Below are 23,397 nucleotides of genomic sequence, written 5' to 3'. Positions count from 1 at the left end.
TTGTAGTTAAATTTATAAGTAATAGCAGTCATAGTACAAGTTGCCGCAGTCATAAGTAGTTGCAGTCGAAATTGCAAATAGCCGAAATCACAGTCAAAATTATTCGCAGTTGCAGCTGCAAGTAATCAGAGACGCAATCACAATTATTCGTAGTCAATAGTAGTCATGGACAAAATCACAAGTAGTCACAGTAGCAAGTAGTCGCAATCACAAGTAGTTACAGTTGCAAGTCGTCACAAGTAGTCACAGTCAAAAGTAATCGCAATTGCAATTAGTTGGAGTGACAGTTGAAAGTAGTCGCAGTCATAAGTAGTCTCTGCCGTAAGTTATCGCAGTTGCAATCATAATTAGTCGTATTCAAAGGCAGTCAGAGTCACTAGTAGTCTTAGTTGCAAGAACTCGCAATCTTAAGTAGTCACAGTCACAAGCATTCACTCACTGGAAATCGTACTCGTGAGTCGTTGCAGTCGATATTAGTAACAGTCACAGTAGTAGTCAAAGGTGCAAGTAATCGTAGTCACAATCGAAATTAGTTACACCAAAAAGTAATTATAGTTGAAAGTAGTTTGGATGTCAAGAATTCCCAGTCGCCAGTTGTCACAGTCATAAGAAGTCGCAGTCACAACCGCAAGATGCTGCAGTCGTGAGTAGTCATAGTCACAAATAGCAGCAGTCATCAGTAGTCACGGTCTTTGGCAGTTATTGCAGTCATAATGAGTCGCAGTCAACAGTAGTCATAGTTGCAACTTCAAGTGGTCACGGTCACAAATAGTTGCAGTTGCACTCTCAAATAGCTGTGGAAATAATTGTAAGTAGTTTCAGTCGGTAGTAGTCTTAGTCAAAGTCGTAAGCAGTCGCAGTTGCAAGTAGTTGCACTCAAAGTCATAAGTAGACAGAGTCCTACGCACGAATAGTCGCAGTCACAAACAGTCGTAGTTGCAAGTAGTGACAGTCACAGTCAAAAGTAGTGACGGTCGCAGTCGCAAGTAGGGACAGTTGCAAGGTGTCAGAGTCGCAAGTAGTGACAGTCACAGTCACAAAGTAGACACAGTCGTGACTGCAAGAGGTCACTGTCGCAAATGGCTGCAGTTAAAGTCTCAAATAATTGCAAACATAATCGCAAATAGTTTCATTCTGTAGAAATTTTAGTGAAAGTCACAAGCAGTCGCAGTTGCAAGTAGTTACAGCCAGAGTCACAAGTAGTTGCAGTGGCAGTCGTAAGCAGTCACTGTCATAAATGGTAGCAGTCACAGTTGCAAGCAGTTACAGTCGCGGGCGTAATCGCAGTTGTAATTATTTTCCGTAGCAAGTAGTCAGAGTCTTATATAGTGGCAGTTGCACGTAGTCTTAGCAATAGTAGTAGTAGTATTAGTAGTAGTAGCGCTAGTAGTAGTAGCAGTAGTAGTAATAGTAGTAGTAGTAGTGGTAGTAGTAGTAGTAGCAGTAGTAGTAGTATTAGCAGTAGTATTATTAGTAGACATAGTAGTAGTAATAGTAGCAGTAATAGTAGTTGGAATAGTAGAAGCAATATTAGCCCTGAAAGTTTCAGCTTAATGCCCTTAGCTCTTCCTAAGATATTACAGATACTGCCTTTTGATAACGTGAATGCACACACTGCCTTTGATTTAGTTTTTAATAACCCTCAATATTCCCTTAAGATTCCACTTTATCCCTCTTAGCCTTTTCGCATCCGCCTGGTTTTAGATATTCCCGTTTTCTCAAATAAGCACTGTAGCAAACAATGCATAATTTATAACCCCTACCCGAGGGGATATGGAGTTCATGTCTTCTCCGGAGGCATAGTTTTTGGGTCTTTCGGCTATTTTAAACGAAATGCTCAAAATTTGCTGAGAATGAGTGTTGAGGATGGGGGCATATAAAAAGAGCAGGGGGAAAGGTTTCGCTCCAATCACTCTCGACTCTTAAGAATCGGCACTAGAACTCCCAATTTGAAATCGAATGAGACCTCTCAAAAGTTTCTATGACAGCCCCTTACATACGAAGTGGCCAGGGTAAAAAATAATAAATAGAACCCGCTTCACTAGAACACACTTGAACCCAAAACCTCATGAAGCAAATGTTTTATGTTATTGTTATCTATTAATACAGGTCCAATCTAGAAATTGAAATCAAAATTATGGAACAAAAATCAGATGAAAAGTTTAGTTAAAAATCGCATTTCAAGTTTCTTTAAAGCTTATTTTCATTGTTAGCAATAGACAAAAAATGAGTATTTTGCTAAATATCAAAATTAGAGGAACAACAAGAAGAAAAATTAATAATATGGAAAAATTACTTGGTGTCTGGAATAAATGGTTTGTCAGTTCTTCAACGATGAACTCATCTCTCTTCATTGCTTGTTGACTGGTTAGGCCAAGCATGATGCGATCAACTGCTCCCATGTTATGCACTGCTGCTGGGTCCATTAATTCCTTTCGTAAACTGATATCTAAGAAAAACGGATACCATTTTCATAAAAAGGAAATGTGTTAAAACGGAAGTCGCCTGTTTGGTACCAGGTTTAGGCCTCATTGGATCGAAAGCACAGCCTAGGTATATATACAGTCTTGTACGTTTTTATCTTCTGTATTAAAGAGTTTTGGGGCACATTATGTGTCGCACATTTTTTGTTGGCTCCTCCTTCGCGCGCGCGCATTGACAAATTTTTAGAGCCATACTTGCGATGGGAACCTGTAGTTTCCTTTACTGACCACGTCCGTTTGTGGCGCTATGATCTGTCCCATCTCTGAAACAAACGTCCATAACTGTATATATACCTAGGCCGTAATAAAAAGTCGGCACAGTTTGCTTTCTAATTTCGGTTCTCAAGTTAAACAGAGCTATTTAAAAACGAAGTTGTCAATCGCACATTTTAGCGCTCAGCAAAATCGTATACAGAAAAAAGTGCTCAGCAAACCTCTACGTACAGGGTACCAATGGGGAGACTGTTACTCCAGGGAAAACAAATTAAAATAGTAAACCTAGAAGAAAATAGGGGCAAAATATTCAATCTCAATACCCCCCTCCAAAAGAGTGACAAATTTAAAGTTAAAAGAATTAAACACCCGTTTTTAAATGATAGTATCCATTGCTACTCTACTTTATAGACACTTGTTTTTTGGCTTTCAAAGGGTACCGGCAAGTTACTATCCCAACTTCAGCTGCCTTTAGCTATACAAAAATTAGCACGCTACTACCCTGAGTTTAAATATAAAAGAGCACTGACCTCGAAACCGAAGGCTTGATTTTAGTAAGAGCCGAGAAAATGGTTGCTTGTATGAAACAAGATTGATGAGGCAATATTATTATTATTTTTTTTTTTTTCATTTGAGAGAGAGAGGAAGAGAGAGGAATTTATTATAAAAAAAAAAAAAAAAAAAAAAAAAAAAAAAAAAAAAAAACTAATACAAACAACACCAACGACGACCACCCCAAGAAGTAAAAAACCTCCGAGGGATGGCAAAAATGCACACACCTAAAAAAACAAAAAAAAAACAAAAGACTAGCAGCCAATTTACATCAAAATACCTAATCGGATACACAAATCTCAATAACGATCAATTTTACCAAACTTTACAATTCTATTCATACCCCGAGTATGAATATTGGCTATTTTTATTTTAATATTTTAGTCATTAGTAATAACTTTTACTGTTAAGTTATTGTCAATTTTTATATTATTGGAAACCAATATTTTTCTTTTAAATGACACAAAATAATATTGTCTTCAAATTCGTGAGTTATTACACAATTTGGAAAACCTAGCCTGCACATGCTTTTCGCAAAATTTTAGAAAGATTTTTTTGTGCTTTTGGGGTAGGGGGGGGGCATTTGGGGAAAAGGGCAACTCCTTTTCCCCAAATGCCAAAATTCCCAGCAAAATGAGCCTTCTCTGAAGTTTGCACGACCACCCCTTCCATAAATATCTTATATGTTCCCGGGTCATAATAAATTTTTTGAGCTTAATAGATATTATTTTTTACGAATAATGTGCAATATCCTAAGCTTTTTATGTGTGATTTCCCAAAGAGATAATTAGGTTGTTGCCTGCTGATTTTTCACCCAGGTTTCTTGTCTTGAACTTGGCACCCCCTACTAGCAAAAAACCACATAACTGCATTAAGAGGTCTTTTTCATTAAAAACTTATTCCCTTGTTTTTCCTACTTTTTCTAGATACATATATTGTATGTTTCATACGGGATGCATCGGATTATTTGCTCTACACCACACATTGTAATCCCCGCTGAAGGCAGAGAATCAGGAGATTGGCACCTGGGCCAGGCACCCCATTGGTAAGCACCCCATTTTTTATGCTGTATCAAATTCTAATAAACTAATCAAACAATTTCGCGGTTTTTGGTACTTTATGAATTTAAATAACATTCAAGATACTTTTTTTACATTAATTTTTATTAGTTTTTACTGTCTTACTAATAATTTGAAGTCACTGAATATACAAAAATTTTGAAGAGACACAAACTAATTTTTATTTCCTATTTTAATTCCCCGATTAAAAATACATTGAGTCTTTGAAAGCAACATAGGCAAAGAAGCAGAAAAAAAATGTCAAAATTAAAAATAGCTGGGAATACATTTTGGAGTTGCTCAAAAAAAGAATACTCCTAACTGCATTTAACTAACCTAGTCTATCGACAAATCTTTAGTCCCGGAGAGAATAATTCTATGAATAATCGAAAAAGCCTGATGTGTTACCTAAAGAGTGATTTAAAATGTTGGTACAGGCGTGTTGGTTCAAATTTTGAAATAAAACTTTTTTGGTATTTTCATTATAATATTGACGAAAAATCAAAATTGTGGAGGAAAAATCCATCTAAAAATTACTGAAAATTTACGGGCTTGAAAATTCATCTTTTTGAGTGGGCTTTTTAATTAACTCTTCACAAATAGGGGAAATGGTGTAAACACGTTTCTCAAAAAAAGTTTAAAAAACATTTCTTTGTGCAAAAAAGTATTCTATTTAAAAAATATTGCACCGACTTTTTCTTTTTTTAATTTTTGTCTCTGTGGGAGGAAGATTGACTTTCTGTCTTTACTATAAACTGCTTCCCTTTAAATTTCTGCTCGTCTATTTTGGAATATAAGTCCATAAATTACCTTATTTTATATCGATATCAATAGTAAAGAAAAACTTTACTATTGTAAAGTTTTTCAAATTTATAATATTATTTTTATTTCATTTTTATTAAAACTTTTATTTTATATTTATAATTTTATCAAATTACCCTCCCATTTGAATTTTCTGCTTGAACGTATGACTTCTATGTTGACAAGGAAAACAAAGGACTTTTTTCTGTCGCCAAAAGCAACGAAAAGTTGACATGTGCCAAAAAGTATATATAAAAATGTCGGTTATTAGATATGCCTAGAAAATATTGGTGATGATGGTGATGCATGTTGGCAGACAGTATTGCTAGATTTCTTAGAAAATCAATTTATAAAATTGTTAGTTCATTTCATTCAGCATTATTTATCAAATGAACGTAAAACTAAATCTGAAAAGTAATCACAAGATCACAAAGTGATTGATGATGAGTAATCACAAGATGATTGTTTCACTTTCAATTCTCTGAAATTGTTTTTTCGCAAAGATAAGATGTTCTGAATAAGCTTGCTTTTATCAGGCACCATTCATGAAAACATTTCTAGAAGAAACTGAAAATGGGCGGGCACAAGCACATTATTAATCAATTACCAAAAATGGTTCAGTCGAACATTTTTGGCAGAACCAAAAATGGTTCTGCCGACAGAAAATCATATACAATAGTAAATTCTGTTGTCGTGTCGAGAGATGCAAATTCAAACGCGGCTTAGGAACAAGATAATCAAAGAGTTTCATTGAGTCTTTCTTCAATTCAGTAGTCCATCTTCAAGGAGTACCACATGACACTTTGATAACCTATAGCCATTTATAGGTTATCAAACTTTAAACTTTACTATTAACTATCGAACTTAAAACTTTACTATAAAAGAAAATAAAGGTTTTATTTTAAAAAAAAACCTTTAAATTTTTATTTTAAGGTTTGGTTTTTATATTTTTATCAGTTTTATTCTGCACTGAGGACGGTCAAGCGGAAGTCTTATATATTTGCATATAATATTTGCATAGTTTTTTGGTTTTTTCACTGGCTGTTAATTGTCCTCGTTTTTCTTCGCGATTTCATGTTTTACCATTTAGAGGGAATTGAAATATTGGCAATGACTTACCTGAGAATGAAATGGAGGGGGAAAAAGTCTACCAATAAATCATTGAGAATGATGACTTAAAGCCAATTTTCCCAAGTCAAGCAAAAATGACGATGAAAAACGAAAAATGAGCCATGTAGTACCACAAAGGTAAAGATATCAGAGGCAACGCTATAGCGTTGCCTATAGTAAAGGCCATACGGATCCAATGTTACAAAATGATAAGATAGCCATTTTTACAAAATGGCTATCTCAAAATTGTTACTATTTTTTTACTAAATTTTTACTAAATTGCTACTAAATTTTTTACTATTTTTATTCGATTCAAGCTTGATTTGCATATTCAATTTAATTTTTACTCGTTTTAAGATTTATTTATTCATTTATATTAGTACCTGTTGTATGTTTTTTTGCTATGACTGTTTATTTAATTTCTTTTCGTTTTGGGTTTCATTTGTTCTTTAGTAGTGATTTCTGGTCGTTTTGAGTTAATATTAAAAGGTATTTTCATCTGCTGAATTTAAGTTTAAAATGGCCTTTACTTTTCTCCGAAAAACTTATTTTTCGGAAAGTTTTTTTTTAATTAATACTAAAGAAAAGTGACCTCTTTCTGTGGATACTTGAATTTTGCAGGCCTATCTCAGTTTTAGAAAATTCTGAAGACGCTAAATTTCAGCTGGGGAAGGGGGCATACTGAGATCTGCAAGGGGGGGGGGGGGTTACTGCCTCCCCTGAACCATAGCAAATTACGCTCACCCCCAGAGCACAAATTTTCCAATCCCTTGTGGATTACAAATATAGTCTTAAAGCTCTTATTTGAGTTCCATATTACATTTGTTAAGCTTTATAAAAGACCTGTAAACGAGGCCAGAAACCTTTTTAGTTTGACCTTGACCAGTGACCTTTTTATTTTATATTAAAAGTTAATCAATGTCGTTCTTAAGCAAGTTTCGGTTAGGAAAATAAATTTTATTCAATTCAAACTGTTGTGATTCAGATCCACCCAAAAACAATGTAAAACGCTGATTAGGGTAAAACACATTAAAATTAGGATTAAAAAGACGTTTGCTGATGGTCACAAGGCCGTATCTCGGGGGGGGGGGTGGACCCCTCCCCCCCTCAAAATGTTTGTTTGACTCGTAAAAATGTAATAAAAATACAGCAAAACACATTTTGATGCTTTTTTAAAGCTGTTTTTTACAACCCATCCCCCGAAAAAATACCCCCCCCCACGGAATAAAATTCCTGGATAAGGCCTTGGATGACCATGTCCTTTAGCCTCCAAAATACTAATGAATGAGTAGATAGTCACTTGCGCCACGCGGATCACCGTCTACATTTGAAAATTAAAAAAAGGGGTCCATATAATAGGACCGAGGATGAAAAATTGACAGATATTTTAGCATAGGAGTAACGATACAAAAAAAATACCGCTAAAATAATTCAATTTGCTTACTTATTTTTAGCTGGTTGTGCCATTTGTCACATCGAATTAAATGACTTGGAACTAAACTATGACCAAATCTAAAAGCAGCAGCTCCAAAAGCATTGGCTGAGGTTGGGTTGACTGTATTATTGTATCCGTAATAATACCCGCGTCTTACAAGCTTCAAACCAAACACATCCATGACCTGAAATACACACCCAAGATATTTTACAGAAAATAACAGTCATGTTTTGCGATCTTCAAACCAAATGAATAATCTAATATTTGAATAACTATTTCAACTATCAACTAGTTCAAAATAGAATACCCCAAGTTATTATCACAGGTCCCTCCTTTTTTTAACTTTGAGCAATAGCCCCGCTAAGGCATTTAACGACAGAGTTTCATCAGTGACATTACACATGATGCCTCGGACTTAAAGATGAAAGTAAACTCTTCTAGATTTATGATATTGTCAATTTTTATTTTAAATCCCTGATCCCTTTCTTTTAATCCTATCCGTCCAAAAATTTCTGCTTTATCATTGAAATTACTTGGAGTCACAATTTCTTCTAATTTAAAGTGAGATGCCAATGTTCAAAATATTATCCACTAGCTAATTTGTCTATCCCCCTTCTTAAGCTCCTAAATGAGTTTGTCGTCCTCCTTCATAGTATTTACAGATTTATCCTTTGCCTGTCCCCATCTTGAATATACGTGCCGAGCTTGACACCCTGGTATCTTTCAGAAATAGTCAAACAAAATTGAACCCTCTAAAAAACACCCCTATGAATAATTTTCAAAGAAAGTAAATCTTTATACTATTTTCTCTTAAAAAATCTGGATTAGAAACGTTCAAGTGTGACAGAATTACATTTTGCCTCGTTTTTTCAAGAAATACAATGCCAAACCCTTGAATGGACAATATTTTCTCCAAAAGACATTCCCCGCTAAGATTTTACTTGCCCTGGGTTGTTTATTCGCCCTTACCAATCTTGTCCTGCATTCTCTGCTTTACTTCCAAATACGAAAAAGCTTGTGTCCCCTACATTATAGAAAAAAAAATAATGAAACAAAACAACAGTTTTCCTCTTCTCATTTTCCTCTTTTCCTCATTTTCCTCTTCTACGCCGTGTACCGGCGTATACTATGTTTTGAACATTGTCGCTTGTTTTCCTCCCTTTGTACATTTTCAATGACCTTTTTTTGTATTTTAACTAGTTACTTTTTTGGGCTGATCCAACAGAGTGTCAATTTTACACAAAGGTATTCATTCTGTCAATTAAAATATCCTTTATTCAGTTTTAAGTGTTCTTAAGCTTGTTTTTAAGCTTGTCTTGATTTGATTAAAACAAGATTGTTTGAGTTTGTTCAGGTTTAAGTAATTTTAAGCGGTTTTCAGCTTGTCCTGATTTTTATCAACACAAGTATGTTTGATCTTTTTCAGTTTGTGTTATTAATCTTGTTTTTGTTTTGAAAAGCTTGTTTTGATTGTATCTAAACATGCTTGCTTGATTTTATTCAGTTTTAAGTGTTTTAAGCTTGGTTTTAAACTTGTCTTGATTTTATCAAAACGAGTTTGCTTGATTTTATTCAGTTTAAGTATTTTAATCTTGATTTTGAGCTGAACTTGATGTTATCAAAACAAGTTTGTTTGATTTTATTCAGTTTTAGCTCTTGATTTGATCAAAACAAGCTTGTTTCAGTTTATTCCGTCTTAAGTGTTTTTAATCTTGTTTTTTGGCTTGACTTGATGTTATCAAATCAAGCTTGTTTGATTTTATTCAGTTTTAAGTGTTTTTAAGCGGTTTCTAAGCTTGTCTTAATTTAATCAACACAAGCTTGTTTGATTTTTTTCAGTTGTAAGTGTTTTAAGCTTTTTTTTAAGCTTTTCTTGATTTGATCAAAACAAGCTTGCTTGATTTTGTTCAGTTTTAGGTGTTTTTAAGCTTATTTTTAAGCTTGTCTTGATTTGATAAAAAGAAGCTTGTTTGATTTTGTTCAGTTTTAAGTGTTTTTAAGTGGTTTTTAAGCTTGTCTTGATTGTATCAACACTAGTATGTTTGATTTTATTCAGTTTGTGTTTTTAATCTTGTTTTTAAGCTTGTCTTGATTGTGTCAAAACCAGCTTGCCTGATTTTATTCAGTTTGTGTTTTTAATCTTGTTTTTAAGTTTTTCTTGATTGTATCAAAACCAGCTTGCCTGATTTTATTCAGTTTTAAGTGTTTTAAGCTTGATTTTAAGCTTGTCTTGATTTTTATTAAAACAAGCTTCTTTGATTTTATTGAGTTAAAATGTTCTAATCTAGTTTTTGAGCTTGACTTGATGTTATCAAAACAAGCTTGCTTAATTTTATTCAGTTTTAGTTCTTGATTTCATCAAAACAAGCCTGTTTGATATTATTCAGTTTTAAGTATTTTTAAGCTTGTTTTTAAGCTTGTCTTGATTTGATCAAAGCAAACTTGTTTGATTTTGTTCAGTTGTCTGTTTTGGATCTTGTTTTTGAGCTTGACTTGATGTCATCAAAACAAGCTTTTTGATTTTATTCAGTTTTAAGTGTTTTTAAGCTTGTTTTTAAAGCTTGTCTTGATTTGTTCAAAACAAGTTTGTTTGATTTTATTCAGTTTTAAGTTTCTTTAAGCTTTTCTTTATTTGATCAAAACAAACTTGTTTGATTCTTTTCAGTTTTAACTGTTTTTAGGCTTGAAATGATTTTAATGTCGTTTTTTCTTAAAGCTTGTTCAATTTTATTTGTCTTATAGCGTAGTTGATTTCCAGATAGAAATTATATTTTTGAGAAGGACACTCCCCCCAACCCTCAGGGCAAGGGTTTTAAGTTATGCCCTGGGGGCATATAAGGTTTTTATAGAACGCGTTGTCATAGAAACTTCAAAAAAGACTCATTCGATTGGAAATTTAAAGGACTAGATCCCTTTTTAACAGTCGAAATTGATTGGAGGGCAACTAGCCCCCCCACGTCCATTATTCCCCCAGACACATCCAATCAAAATTTTGAGATAGCCATTTTGTTCAGCGTAGTTAATTTCCAGATAGAAAATATGTTCTACTTTAGAGCAGGGCACTTCATACGGAAGAGGTCGTCGTAGAAATTTCAAAAGGGGCTCTTTCGATTGGAAATCGAGAGTTCTAGGGACCTTTTTAATATTCGAAAGTGATTGGAGGACAACTAGCCCCCCACCCCCCCACGCCCATCATTCCCCCACACACATCCGCTCAAAATTTCGAGATATCCATTTTGTTCTGCGTAGTCGATTTCAATCTAAAATATGTGTGTTTTGAAGAGGACACTACACCACAACCCTCAGAGTACGGATGACAAGTTATGCCCTGGGGGGCAGACAAGGTTTTTATAGAATGCGTTGTCGTACAAACTTCAAAACAGGCTCATTCGATTGGAAATTCAAAGGACAAGTACCCTTTTGAATAGTCGAAAGTGATTGGAGGGCAACTAGCCCCCCCCCATGCCCATCATTCCCCCAAACATATCCAAACAAAATCTTGAGATGACCATTTTGTTCAACGTAGTTGACTTCCAGACAGAAATTATGTTTTTGAGAAGGACACTCCCCCCCAACCCTCAGGGCAAGGGTTGTAAGTTATGCCCTGGGGGCATATAAGGTTTTTATAGAACGAGTTGTCGTAGAAACTTCAAAAAAGACCCATTCAATTGGAAATTCAAAGGGCTAGTGCCCTTTTGAATAGTCGAAAGTGATCGGAGGGCAACCCCCCCCCCCCATACTTATTATTCCCCCAAACACATCCAATAAAAATTTTGAGACAGCCTTATTTGTTCATCGTAGTTGATTTCCAGATAGAAAATATGTTTTTGAGGAGGACACTCCCCCACTACCCTCAGGGCAAGGGTTTTAAGTTATGCCCTGATGGCATATAAGGTTTTTATAGAACGCGTTATCGTAGAAACTCCAAATAGGGCTCATTCGGTTAGAAATTGATGTGGCTAGTGCCCTTTATTATAGTCGAAAGTAATTGGAAGGCAACTAATACCGCTTCCACACCCACCATTTCCCCAAACACATCCAATCAAAATTTTGAGATAGCCATTTTGTTCCACGCAGTTTAAAGTTCAAGAAATTTTACCTTTGAGCAGGACACTCCCCCCACAGTCTTCAGGGTAAGGGTTATAAGTTATGCCCTGGGGTCATATTCGTTTTTATTAAAATCTTTGTCGTAGAAACTTGAAAAAAGGCTCATTCGATTGGAAATTCAAAGGTCTAGTGCCCTTTTTAATAGTCAAAAGTGATTTGAGGGCAACCAATCCCCCTATCTCGCCTGCCTTTTCTCCAAACACATCCAATCAAAATTTTTAGATAGCCATTTTGTTCAGCGTTGTTGATTTCCAGATAGAAAATATGTTTTTGAGGAGGACACTCCCCCACTACCCTCAGGGCAAGGGTTTTAAGTTATGCCCTGGGGGCATATAAGGTTTTTATAGAACGCATTATCGTAGAAACTTCAAAAAAGGCTCATTCGACTGGAAATTCAAAGGGATAGTGCCCTTTTGAATAGTCGAAAGTGATTGGAGGACAACTAGCCCCCCCCCTACGCCCCTCATTCCCCCTAACCCATACCAATCAAAATTTTGAGATAGCCATTTTGTCCAGCGTAGTTGATTTCCAGATAGAAAATATGTCTCTGAGGAGGACAATCCCCCACAACTCTCAGGATAAGGGTTGTAAATTATGCCCTTGGGGCATATAAGGTTTTTATTGAAGGCGTTGTCGTAGAAACTTCAAAAAAGGCTCTTTCGATTGGAAATTCAAAGGACTAGTGCCCTTTTTAATAGTCGAAAGTGATTGGAGAGCAACTATCCCCCTTCTCACGCTCACCTTTTTCCCAAACACATCCAATCAAACTTTTGAGATAGCCATTTTATTCAACGTAGTTTTAAGTTATTTAAATTAGGCTTTGGAGGGAGACATCCCCCTCACATCCCTCAGGGAAAGGGTTGTAAGTTATGCCCTGGTGGCATATAAGGTTTTTATAGAACGCGTTATCGTAGAAACTCCAAATAGGGCTCATTTGGTTAGAAATTGATATGGCTAGTGCCCTTTATTATAGTCGAAAGTGATTGGAAGGCAACTAATACCCCTTCCACACCCACCATTTCCCCAAACACATCCAATCAAAATTTTGAGATAGTCATTTTGTTCCACGTAGTTTAAAGTTCAAGAAATTATACCTTTGAGCAGGACACCCCCCCGTCTTCAGGGTAAGGGTTATAAATTATACCCTGGGGTACATATACGTTTTTATTGAAATCTTTGTCGTAGAAACTTGAAAAAAGGCTCATTTGATTGGAAATTCAAAGGTCTAGTGCCCTTTTTAACAGTCAAAAGTGATTTGAGGGCAACCAATCCCCTTATCTCGCCTGCCTTTTCTCCAAACACATCCAATCAAAATTTTTAGATAGCCATTTTGTTCAGCGTTGTTGATTTCCAGATAGAAAATATGTTTTTGTTGAGGACACTCCCCCACAGCCCTCAGGACAAGGGTTGTGATTTATGCCCTAGGGATATATCAGTTTTTTTTAGATTGCATTGTCGTAGAAAATTCAAAAAGGGCTCATTCGATTGGCAATTGAAATGGCCAGTGCCCTTTTTAATAGTGGAAAGTGATTGGAAGGCAACTAACACCCCTTCCATGCCCACCATCTCCCCAAACACATCCAATCAAAATTTTGAGATAGCCATTTTGTTCCGCGCAGTTTAAAGTTCGGGAAATTATACCTTTGAGCAGGACACTCCCCCCACAGTCTTCAGGGTAACGGTTATAAGTTATGCCCTGGGGGCACATAAGGTTTTTATTGAAATTTGTGTCGTAGAAACTTGAAAAAGGGCTCATTCAATTGAAAATTCAAAGGACTAGAGCCCTTTTTAAGAGACGAAAGTTTTGGAAATTAGGACTTTAAGGATGAAAACCCATCCCCCCCAACAACCCTCAGGGCAAGGGTTGAAAGTTATGACCTGGGAGCATGTAAGGTTTTTATAGAAAGCAATGTTGTAAAAACATCAAAAAGGGTTCTTCAATTGAAAATTGAAAGGACTAGTGCCCTTTTAATAGTCAAAAGGGATTGAAGGGCAACTAACCCCCCTCTCACGCTCCCCATTTCCCCAAACATATCCAATCAAAATTTTGAGATATACATTTTGTTCAACGTAGTCGAAAGTTCTGGAAATTAGGTCTTTTAAAATGATATCCCTCTCAGAGCCCTCAGTTCAAGGGTATTAAGTTATGCCCTGGGGGCATATAAGGTTTATATAGAAAGTTGTTGTAAAAATTTCAAAAAGGGCTCATTTGTTTGAAAATTGAAATGACCCTTTTTATTAGTCGAAAGTGAGTGTAGAGTAGTTGTCCCCCCTTTCACACCCACCATTTCCCCAAACACATTCAATCAAAGTTTAGAGATAGTCATTTTGTTCAACGTAGATGAAAGTTCCGGAAATCATGTATTTTAAGGATGACAAACCCCCCAGAGTCCCAAGGGCAAAGGTTGTACGTTAAGATTAAATCAAAATGCACTGTTTTAATACTAATTCTCAATAAGGCATCTCAGCAGTATCACAAGAACGACTGAGGGTATTACATTAAAACGTTCGGGGCTACTGCTGCTCTTAAAATTTAACCAAATCAAAATAGCGTAAGTGTAGGCAAGCTATCAAAGAAAGCAAACAGATATTTTTGCAAATAGTATCAAGTTTACTATTTCAGGTTAACTAGAGGAGGTATGAAACTAAATTAAACACTAAACTAAACTACTGTTTGATGAGATTTATGATACATGTAATTCTCTTCGGCGGCATGACTATAAAGACCACAAACAAATGAGTTTGTTTGGAAATTGAAGTGGCCCTTTTTATTAGTCGAAAGTGAGTGTAGAGTAGTTGACCCCCCCTCTCACGCCCACCATTTTGTTCAACGTAGTTGAAAGTTCCAGAAATTATGTTTTTAAGGATGACAAACTCCCCAGAGTCCCCAGGGCAAAGGTTGTAAGTTAAGATTAAATCAAAATGCACTGTGTTAATGCTAATTCTCAATACGGCATCTCAGCAGTATCCCAAGAACGACTGAGGGTATTTTATTAAAACTTTCGGGGCTACTACTGCTCTTAAAATTTAACCAAATCAAAATAGCGTAAGTGTAGGCAAGCTATCAGAGAAAGCAAACAGTTTTTTTGCAAATAGTATCAAGTTTACCATTTCAGGTCAATTAGAGGAGGTATGAAACTAAATTAAACACAACTATTTGTGTCCAGATTATTAAAAGGGTGCATGGTGTTAAAAATTGCTGATAAATTTTCTCCTGTATACCAATAGCAGGCCAAACTATGAAGTCTTAAAAAAAATTAAACTATAATTTTCTTTTTCTCTGAAAAGACTATGTCATTATACAACGAACAGAAATTAATTAAAAAACTTTTTCCACAAAATAAGTTTTTCAAAGAAAAGTAAAAAACTCCATTAAAGCAAAAACGAGCAAAAATAAAACCATATAATCTACCAAGCGTGAAACTACCACAAATCAGCATCGATAAGTAAATGAAACCCAAAACGAAACAAAATAACAATAAATAACCGAGTCAAACTCAAAACGAGCAGAAATTTATATGAGTAGGGCTCAAAACACCTATGCCTTCCCAAGGCCAGAACATAATTTGCACTTTACTGAAAGAAATGCAAATGGAATGAGCATTGTCAGTTTAATATACTTATGCTGATATTTGTTAATCCAACTGATAATATTATTTGATTTATTAAAGTTATAAAAGTAAGAACATAAATACTGAAAGTACCAGTACACTTTTTTTGAGAGCACCATTAATAAGTTCTGGTAGGTGCTGGACTGCATGTATTGCAGAGTGGTTTTTCCTGAATCCAAACCGGGTATCATTAAGAAAACCGTAAGTAGTACGATGGTTATAAAGTCATCGATGCATCACTTTTTCATACAGCTTAGCAAATAGGGGCAGTATTGAAATCGGCCTCCAATTAGACGGATCAGTCTTTGAACCACAAAGTCTTTGAAGATAAATTCCTGTTGTCTTAATTACAGTTCTTATCATAATCTTATATAATCTTAATCTTTTATGTAATCTAATCTTTTAGAATTACAGTTCTTATTATAATCTTATCTAATCTTAATCTTTTATGTAATCTAATCTTTTAATCTAATCTTTTATGTTCCATTTAAGAGCCAAGGTCAGTGCAAATGTTTCTATTGGTTAAGTGGAAACTCAAACACACTCATACATCTTTAAAAGCTAGAAGGGATTTCAATTTTAAACATTATACGGGTTTTTATTAGTTTGAGGTGTATTTTAGGTGTTATAGCATTGAGGTGTTACAATATTGAGTTATTAGGTGTTATGCATTGAGGTATTACATTATGGTTGTATATTAGTTTGAAATACTTGGCACTTTTTTATTAAAATAAAAATACTTTATTTAAATCAAGTTTAGATTGGTTAAGTGGACCCAAAACACACCCTGTTACATCTTTAAAATCTAGAAAAATTTTGTTTTCAATTCTAAACATTATGCAGGTTTTGATAGTATCGTCGGTAAAATTGAAAAAAAATATGTGTGAAAATCAAGAAAAAACACCAAAAAACATTGACACAAGTTTCCTGAAGATATAGAAATCTTTGACGGTACTCACTGGTGGAACTGTTTTTGGGAATCCTTGGTTGAAGCTTCAATTTTTTTCAATACCGAGAAAAGGCACTAACAAACTCAACTAACTAGTGTCGTTTAGATATTTTCGCGGTTAAACGTGTCTACACTAACTAAAATGTTATACTGTCCTAAAAACTTCATAATTTTGACGCAACCTAAAGAAAAATTTTAAAATCACGGTTCACAGGTGAGATTAGACCTTTGACAGGCCCATAGGGCCAAAAATATTTTGATTTTAAGGTCATCGGTACTTCAATTGTGATCTGTATAATTAAGAACGTAGAACAGCGAGGCTCATTGAGGATAAATTTTTTTAGCCTCAAAAATGGCTCAAGGCTCAAAAATGAGCCTTGAGGCTCATTTTCTCAATTTGAGGCTCATTTTGATTTTGTTATCACGCAAGTTTCTGAGATCTCATTTACCTGAATTAACCAGAGGAAATTGAGAGTATATATTAGTTTGAAATATTTGTCACTTTTTTTGTTTTTAAAATTGCAGAGTCCCGGATGCGTTCTTTGAATATTTATTTTATTTGATTCAAGAAGTGACCTGTGACACATATGTCTCATGGAGGCCTAAGGAAAATTTATATTCTGAATTTCTTGGAATAAACTTTCGAGGGGTTATAATAAAACGAAATCAGAATATAATTTATTATATATCAGTTATAGTATATCAGTTATATCATTAGTATAAAATTCATATTTAAGTGAAATATTACTGTAATATACTAATTCTACTAATGTTATAAGTATAATACTAAATATTAATAACTAAATTATTAGTATTATGCTATTAATTAGCGGACTATATTGTATTTTATATTATTAGCGTACAAATAACAATTAAATAGGGACAAATCCTTTTATTTGACACTGAAATGACCAAAAAATCTCTAGATATTTTGGTCACAAATACAGTGACCGTGATCAGCAGATAAACTAAAATAATACAAATAAAATATCGACATTTATACAAAAAAAAAACAAATTTATTACATATTGTTTAACGCTCTTATCTTCTACAAAGCGGTTACCAAGCGGATTTCCAAGTTTCCGTAATTAATAATTAATAAATTAATAATTTATTTATATAATTAATAATAATTAAATATTTTAATCATTAATAGAATTAATAATTAATAAATGTGTAATTCATTTGTTGTTCTGTATAAATTCCGGTGTTTCATTTGTATTATTTCTGTTTATCTGCTGATGATACCCACTGTATATGTGACCGAAATAGCCAGAGACTTTTTTGTTGTTTCACATTCAAATAAAAGGATTTGTCCCTATTGAACTGTTATTTGTACGTCATAAAAACGCAGGATGGTCTTCGAAAATACCTAAATTATTAGTATAGCCTTCTTTAAAAGGTTCCAAATGCAACAACCTTTTAACGTACCTTAAAAGTGCATTTAACGTTCTAAATATAAAAGTACCTTATCACCGACAATGAGTGGCAGCCATTCATTATAAGTAATCTGCTGCATTTCTGCGGCCACGATACGTCTGGCTTCATGATAAAGTCTCTCATCGCTCCAATGTGGATTCAATTCGAAGAGGCGATTAGAAATGCGATTATGCTCCCTCATCCATATTGTATGCATTGCGGCAAGGCCTGCAACAAAAATGGATGCAAATTATACCTATTAAATTAAATACTTATTCTTATACTTAATACTTATTCTTAAATACTTAATACTTAAATACTTATTCTTATTCAATAAACTTCTTCTGCGACCTCTTTAAGCTAAAAAAGCTGATTTTGATAAGACAAAGCAAAATGCGGAAACTGACGCTAGTTTCGACAACAAAACTATCAATGCCATCTAACGTTTGGCGACAATTGGAATTTTTTCAAGCTTTGTAATCGTTTTTTGGTCAGGAGTTGACATCAGACACTTATTAATACCCTAATTTTACCAATTATTTTAATTATTCTTGTTATTACACCAGATAAATACCAACTGTTACCAAATGCTAGATGGCGTTGATAACTTTTTTGACGACACTAGCGCCAGTTCCCACTCATATAAGTTACCCATACACTTTGATGTGCCTAAGGAAGAGGGGCTTTCTTCTAGCTCGGAAAAGTTTACGCTAGGTAGGTGACACTTTCTGTCACCACGTAGTCAAAATCCAAAAATAGACCTGGAAAGTATTTTCAAGATCTGTGCAAAATCTTTAGAGAAAAGTAGGAAATGTTAGGATGTAGGCTAATTTAGACAGAGTGAATTCAATGGAGCAATGGAGCAGTCAGATATAGTTCCCAAGATTTGACCTAGTATAAACTAGGTTTCCCCATTTTCCCACATCCAAAACCAAGTAAAGGCATATTAGAGTGACAAAACTTAGTACCTATCGAACAATTCGTGCTAACAAACTGTAAGTAAGGAGCGACCCGGCTCAGTAGTCACCGAAACTCTAAAAAACGGATTTTTGATATCAATAGATACATCAAAAGAATCAGGTTCTTATATTGATTTCAAATTTATCAATTTCATCAAGTTTAGTCTTACCCATCAAAAGTTAAGTGCCTGAGAAAATTTGCCTTATTTGCAAAAAAAGGGGGAAACAACCCCTAAAAGTTGTAGAGCTTTAATGAAAATCACACCATCAGATTCAGCGTATCAGAGAACCCTATTGTAGAAGTTTCAAGCTGCAAAAATGTGGAATTTTGTATTTTTTGCCAGAAGAAGGATCACGGATGCGTGTTTATTTTTGTTTTTTCCCAAGGGTAATCGTATCGATCCAGTAGTCCTAGAATATCATGAGAGGGCTCATTCGAACGTAAATTAAAAGTTCTAGTTCCCATTTTAAGTCCCCAAAAAAATTGGAGGGCAACTTGGCTCCCTCCCACGCTCATTATTTTCCCGAAGTCACCCAATCAAAATTTTGAAACAGTCATTTTGTTCAGCATAGTCGAAAATCTAATAAATATGCCTTTGAGGATGACTTAATTCCCCACAGTTCCTAGGGGAAGGGCTGCAAGTTATGAACTTTACCCATTGTTTACACGTAGTATTGGTTAAGGGGAAGTATACAGAAGTTTTCAGGAGGGATTTTTTTTGGTGGGGGGAGGGGTCAGAGGAGGGGGCTAAGGGGGAGGATCTTCCCATGGAGGAAGTTTCTTTGGGGGAAGGGATATTTCTATGAAGAGGGCGTTGGATTTCCCAGCATTATTTAAAAAACGATCAGAAATTAACTAAAAAAAACAAGTTTTTTTCAACTGAAAGTAAGGAACAACATTAAAATTTAAAACGAACAAAAATTACTACGTATATGAGAGGGGTTCGCCCCCTAGTCAATACCTCGCTCTTTATGCTACAGTTTTTTTTAGTACTTTCAAAAGAGCTATCTATTCTAATAAACCGGTCTTTGTTATTCAGGGGTTTGTGATTCGAACAAAATTCGAACTTTAGCGTAAAGAGCGAGGTACTGACTAGGGGGCGAACTCACTAATATACGTAATAAAAACATAAAAATATAGAAGTTCGTTACGTAAGTTAATTCGTAAGTTACGTCAGAACAAAATTTCGAGAAAATCATTTAGCAAAAAAAAAAAGTTAAACTAATATGGAAATTTTGTTTTAATTATTCATATACGGTGACCCAAAATCAAAGTTGCAATAATTCAAAAATGTTCAGAAATTAAATAAAAAAACAAGTTTTTTTTTAACTGAAAGTAAGGAGCGACATTAAAACTTAAAATGAACAGAAATTATTCCGTTTATGAAAGGGGCTGTCCCCTCCTCAACGCCTCGCTCTTTACGCTAAAGTTTTTATTGTTTTAGAAAATACATTTGCGAGACAGAGTCAAACTTTAGCGTACAGAGCGAGGCGTTGAGGAGGGGACAGCCCCTTTCATATATGGAATAATTCCTGTTCGTTTTAAGTTTTTACGTCGCTCCTTACTTTCAGTTAAAAAAAACTTGTTTTTTTTTATTTAATGCTTGACAAAAATGGGGTGAAAAAGGAGGCAAGATAGTAGACTTTGGAAAATCTACTCATTAAGTTCTGTACCTTCACCTAATAAAAAAAAAAATAAAAAAAAAAATTGGTGATTTGCACGAACACTTGAAAAATATTGAAGACGAGGCTTTGGTAGAGGACAACCATAGGGGATACTGAGGAGTAAGAACCAAAGGCCCCACTTTGGACCCTTTCATCACAGAGACTAAAAATTCTATTTCTCGCTAGAATCAGATCCTTAGCGCTACTTTGGATAAAAATACTGGGTAGCAGCTTTTTAATTTCAAGGTACCAACTTGCTTAAGCTGCCCCCCCCCATTCATTAAAAGATTTTACTAATAGCGAGATTTAGCTAAAGCTAATTACAACCAATCCGATTTTTTCAGATAATCATAAAGTTTTCAAACAGTTCGTGGTAACGAACTGTAAGTAAGGAGCGACCCGGCTCAATGGTAACCGAAACTCTAAAAAACGGAATTTTTATACCAATAGATACATCAAAAGAATTAGATTTTAATGCTGATTTCAAATATATAAGTTTCATCAAGTTAAGTCTTACGCCTGAGAGAATTTGGCTGATTTTTAAAAAAACGGGGGAAAGACACCCTAAAAGCTATATAACCTTAATGAAAATCACACCATCATATTCAGCGTATCAGAGAACCCTACTGTAGAGTTTTCAAGCACCTATCTACAAAAATGTGGGATTTTGCATTTTTTGCCAGAAGAAAGATCACGGATGCGTGTTTATTTTTATTTATTTTTTTCCCAGAGGTATCGACCCAGTGGTCCTAGAATATCGTGGGGGGCTCATTCGAACGGAAATTAAAAGTCCTACTGCCCTTTTTAATTGACCAAAAAATTGGAGGGCAACTAGGCCCCCTCCCACGCTCATTTTTTCCCCAAAGTCACCCGATAAAAATTTTCAGATCGCCATTTTGTTCAGAATAGTCAAAAATACAATAACAATTTCTTTTAGGATGACTTAATCCCCCAAAGTCTCCGGGGGGAGGGATGAAAGTAATGAACTTTACCCAATGTTAACATTTAGTATCGGTTATTGGGGACGACGTATACAGACGCTTTCAGGGGAGATTTTTTCTGGTAGGTGGGGAGGGGGGTCGGGGGTTATATGGGAGGATCTTTCCATGAAGGAAGTTTTCTTGGGGGAAGGGACATTTCTATGAAGGGGGCGCCGGATTTCCCAGCATTATTAAAGAAAAAAATCAGAAATTAAATATAAAAAAAACAAGTTTTTCAACTGATTGTGATTAAGTGGTCATTTTTAAGGAATTGGAAAAGAATTCGAACTTTAGCTTAAAGAGCAAGGTATTGACTAGGGGCGAACCCCCTAAAAATTTATTAATTTATGAATATATCATTCATCGTTCAAAGCGAAAGGACCTGTGTGTGATTTGTATTACATTATCTAAAACCTGTTACCTACAAAAGCGCAGTGACCTATTGAATGAAATTGGATATGATTTGTTGGACATAATTAATGAATAATGAACTTGATATTGAATGAAATTGGATACAATTTTGGGATATTTGGACGGATGAACCGATCATAAGGTGATTCGTAAGCTCAGGTTGACCTACCTATTCAAAGTTAAGTGTAGTTTTTTTGTCTATTTGATAATACATTTCAATGGTTCAGTTCGAAAAGAATGCTGTTGTTCTAGCAAAATTCAGAAGTTATCCACCATGGCCCTGCCGAGTGTTGGACATAATTAAGGCCAAGAACAATAAAATATCTTACGTTGTATTTTGTTACGGAAGCCATGAAATCGTGACAACAACAGCCTCACAGCTTTCGAACTTTGTTAGCATTTCAAAGGAGGCTAAGAAGAAAAATTAATTAGGCGTTGCGAACGCTTTTGCGGAATTAGATGATTTTCCTCATAAGCATCTTGAGATCACTGGTTCCAGTTTACCAAATACATCTGTGGATTCAGTAAACTCTGTTTTTATCGGACTTGGACACACTTAAATCCAGTATCTGTAATGATATTGAAAAAGAAGTTTGCAAAAAAGTTGGAATGTCAAATAGTGTGGATATGGTTAACTCTATTGTAAAGTATCTTCCTGATTTAAATTGAGTTAATAGATTAGTCTAGCTGCCAATATTTTTGTTGCAACACAGCTTTGTTTGTCACGGAACCCAAGAGATTTCTTTGAATGTGGGTTTGACCAGTGTTGTGAAAGGTGAAAGGATTCCTAGAACATATTGATAAACCTGTAAAAAGACAAGTTTATATTTGCGTGTTTAACCCTTAGATAGAGTCAGTCGAACGTATGCATTGTACGTGATAAGTATTTATGGCTTTGATATAAATAAAGACTGTTTATTTGAAACATCTATGGACTTGAATATCTAGCTCTGCAAAATGGTATATTAGTTTGTAAGCACCATTGAATGGACTCGCCCAACTCTTTAACATTAAAGATAAAGCTTACAACATGGTGTCAGGTGTGGGGTAATTTTTCGAGCCCAGTCCATCCACAGCAGAGCCAGTCCGATGCCATTTCTTCCAAACAGACGCCAGAAATAAACAAGATACTGGCCAGACATATTGTTACACAGGGTCGTCTCAACTTCTAAATGTTTCTCAACCGCCGCAGTTTTATCAAACCGAAGGTGACCGAAGCCTACCAATCTACGCACATCTCCTGTCGTGAAATCTCCAGCCATCAAAGAAGAAACCTTGGAGGGATCTGCATCCAGTGAAAAACATAAAGAGTAAGTTTGAGCCCTAAAGTTTTGTGCGCATAGGAAAAAGTTTGGAGTGCATAGGCTAGCTATTTTCTTGTATCAATTTTTAGTTTTTTTAACCATGAATATCCCAGAATTAAATCCTGAAAATGATAATTTTGATGAAGTAAAAGCGAAAGCCTTCCTTGCACAGCAAGAATTACGAAACATAGAAATACCCCCTACCTTTGATCCAAGTAGCGATGATTATGACGTAGAAATAGTCACTAAGTTTTATTCTAACATAAGTCTCTGGGAAACAGCGGCAATGGCCCATTATCTACAAATTTCATCTAACCCCCAAAGTAAAAATTCACAGCAA

General features: G+C 35.0%; 1 protein-coding gene across 1 annotated transcript in view; it reads right to left on the bottom strand.

Annotated features, from left to right (window-relative positions):
• LOC148942404 (salivary peroxidase/catechol oxidase-like) overlaps nt 1-23,397 on the bottom strand; it is a 112,305-nt gene that overhangs the window by 26,788 nt on the left and 62,120 nt on the right. Inside the window, exons 9-11 of the mRNA XM_089102888.1 lie at nt 17,788-17,966; nt 7,662-7,836; nt 2,297-2,449 (exon numbers count right to left, since the gene is read on the bottom strand). Of these exons, the coding sequence (XP_088959014.1) occupies nt 2,297-2,449; nt 7,662-7,836; nt 17,788-17,966 (507 nt within the window). The remainder of the gene's footprint in view (nt 1-2,296; nt 2,450-7,661; nt 7,837-17,787; nt 17,967-23,397) is intronic.

This window comes from Artemia sp. Qi Xiang Cuo, chromosome 17, assembly GCF_049724085.1.
Source record: "Artemia sp. Qi Xiang Cuo chromosome 17, ASM4972408v1, whole genome shotgun sequence".
Taxonomy (NCBI): domain Eukaryota; kingdom Metazoa; phylum Arthropoda; class Branchiopoda; order Anostraca; family Artemiidae; genus Artemia; species Artemia sp. Qi Xiang Cuo.
This window is presented reverse-complemented; position numbering and strand designations above follow the sequence as displayed.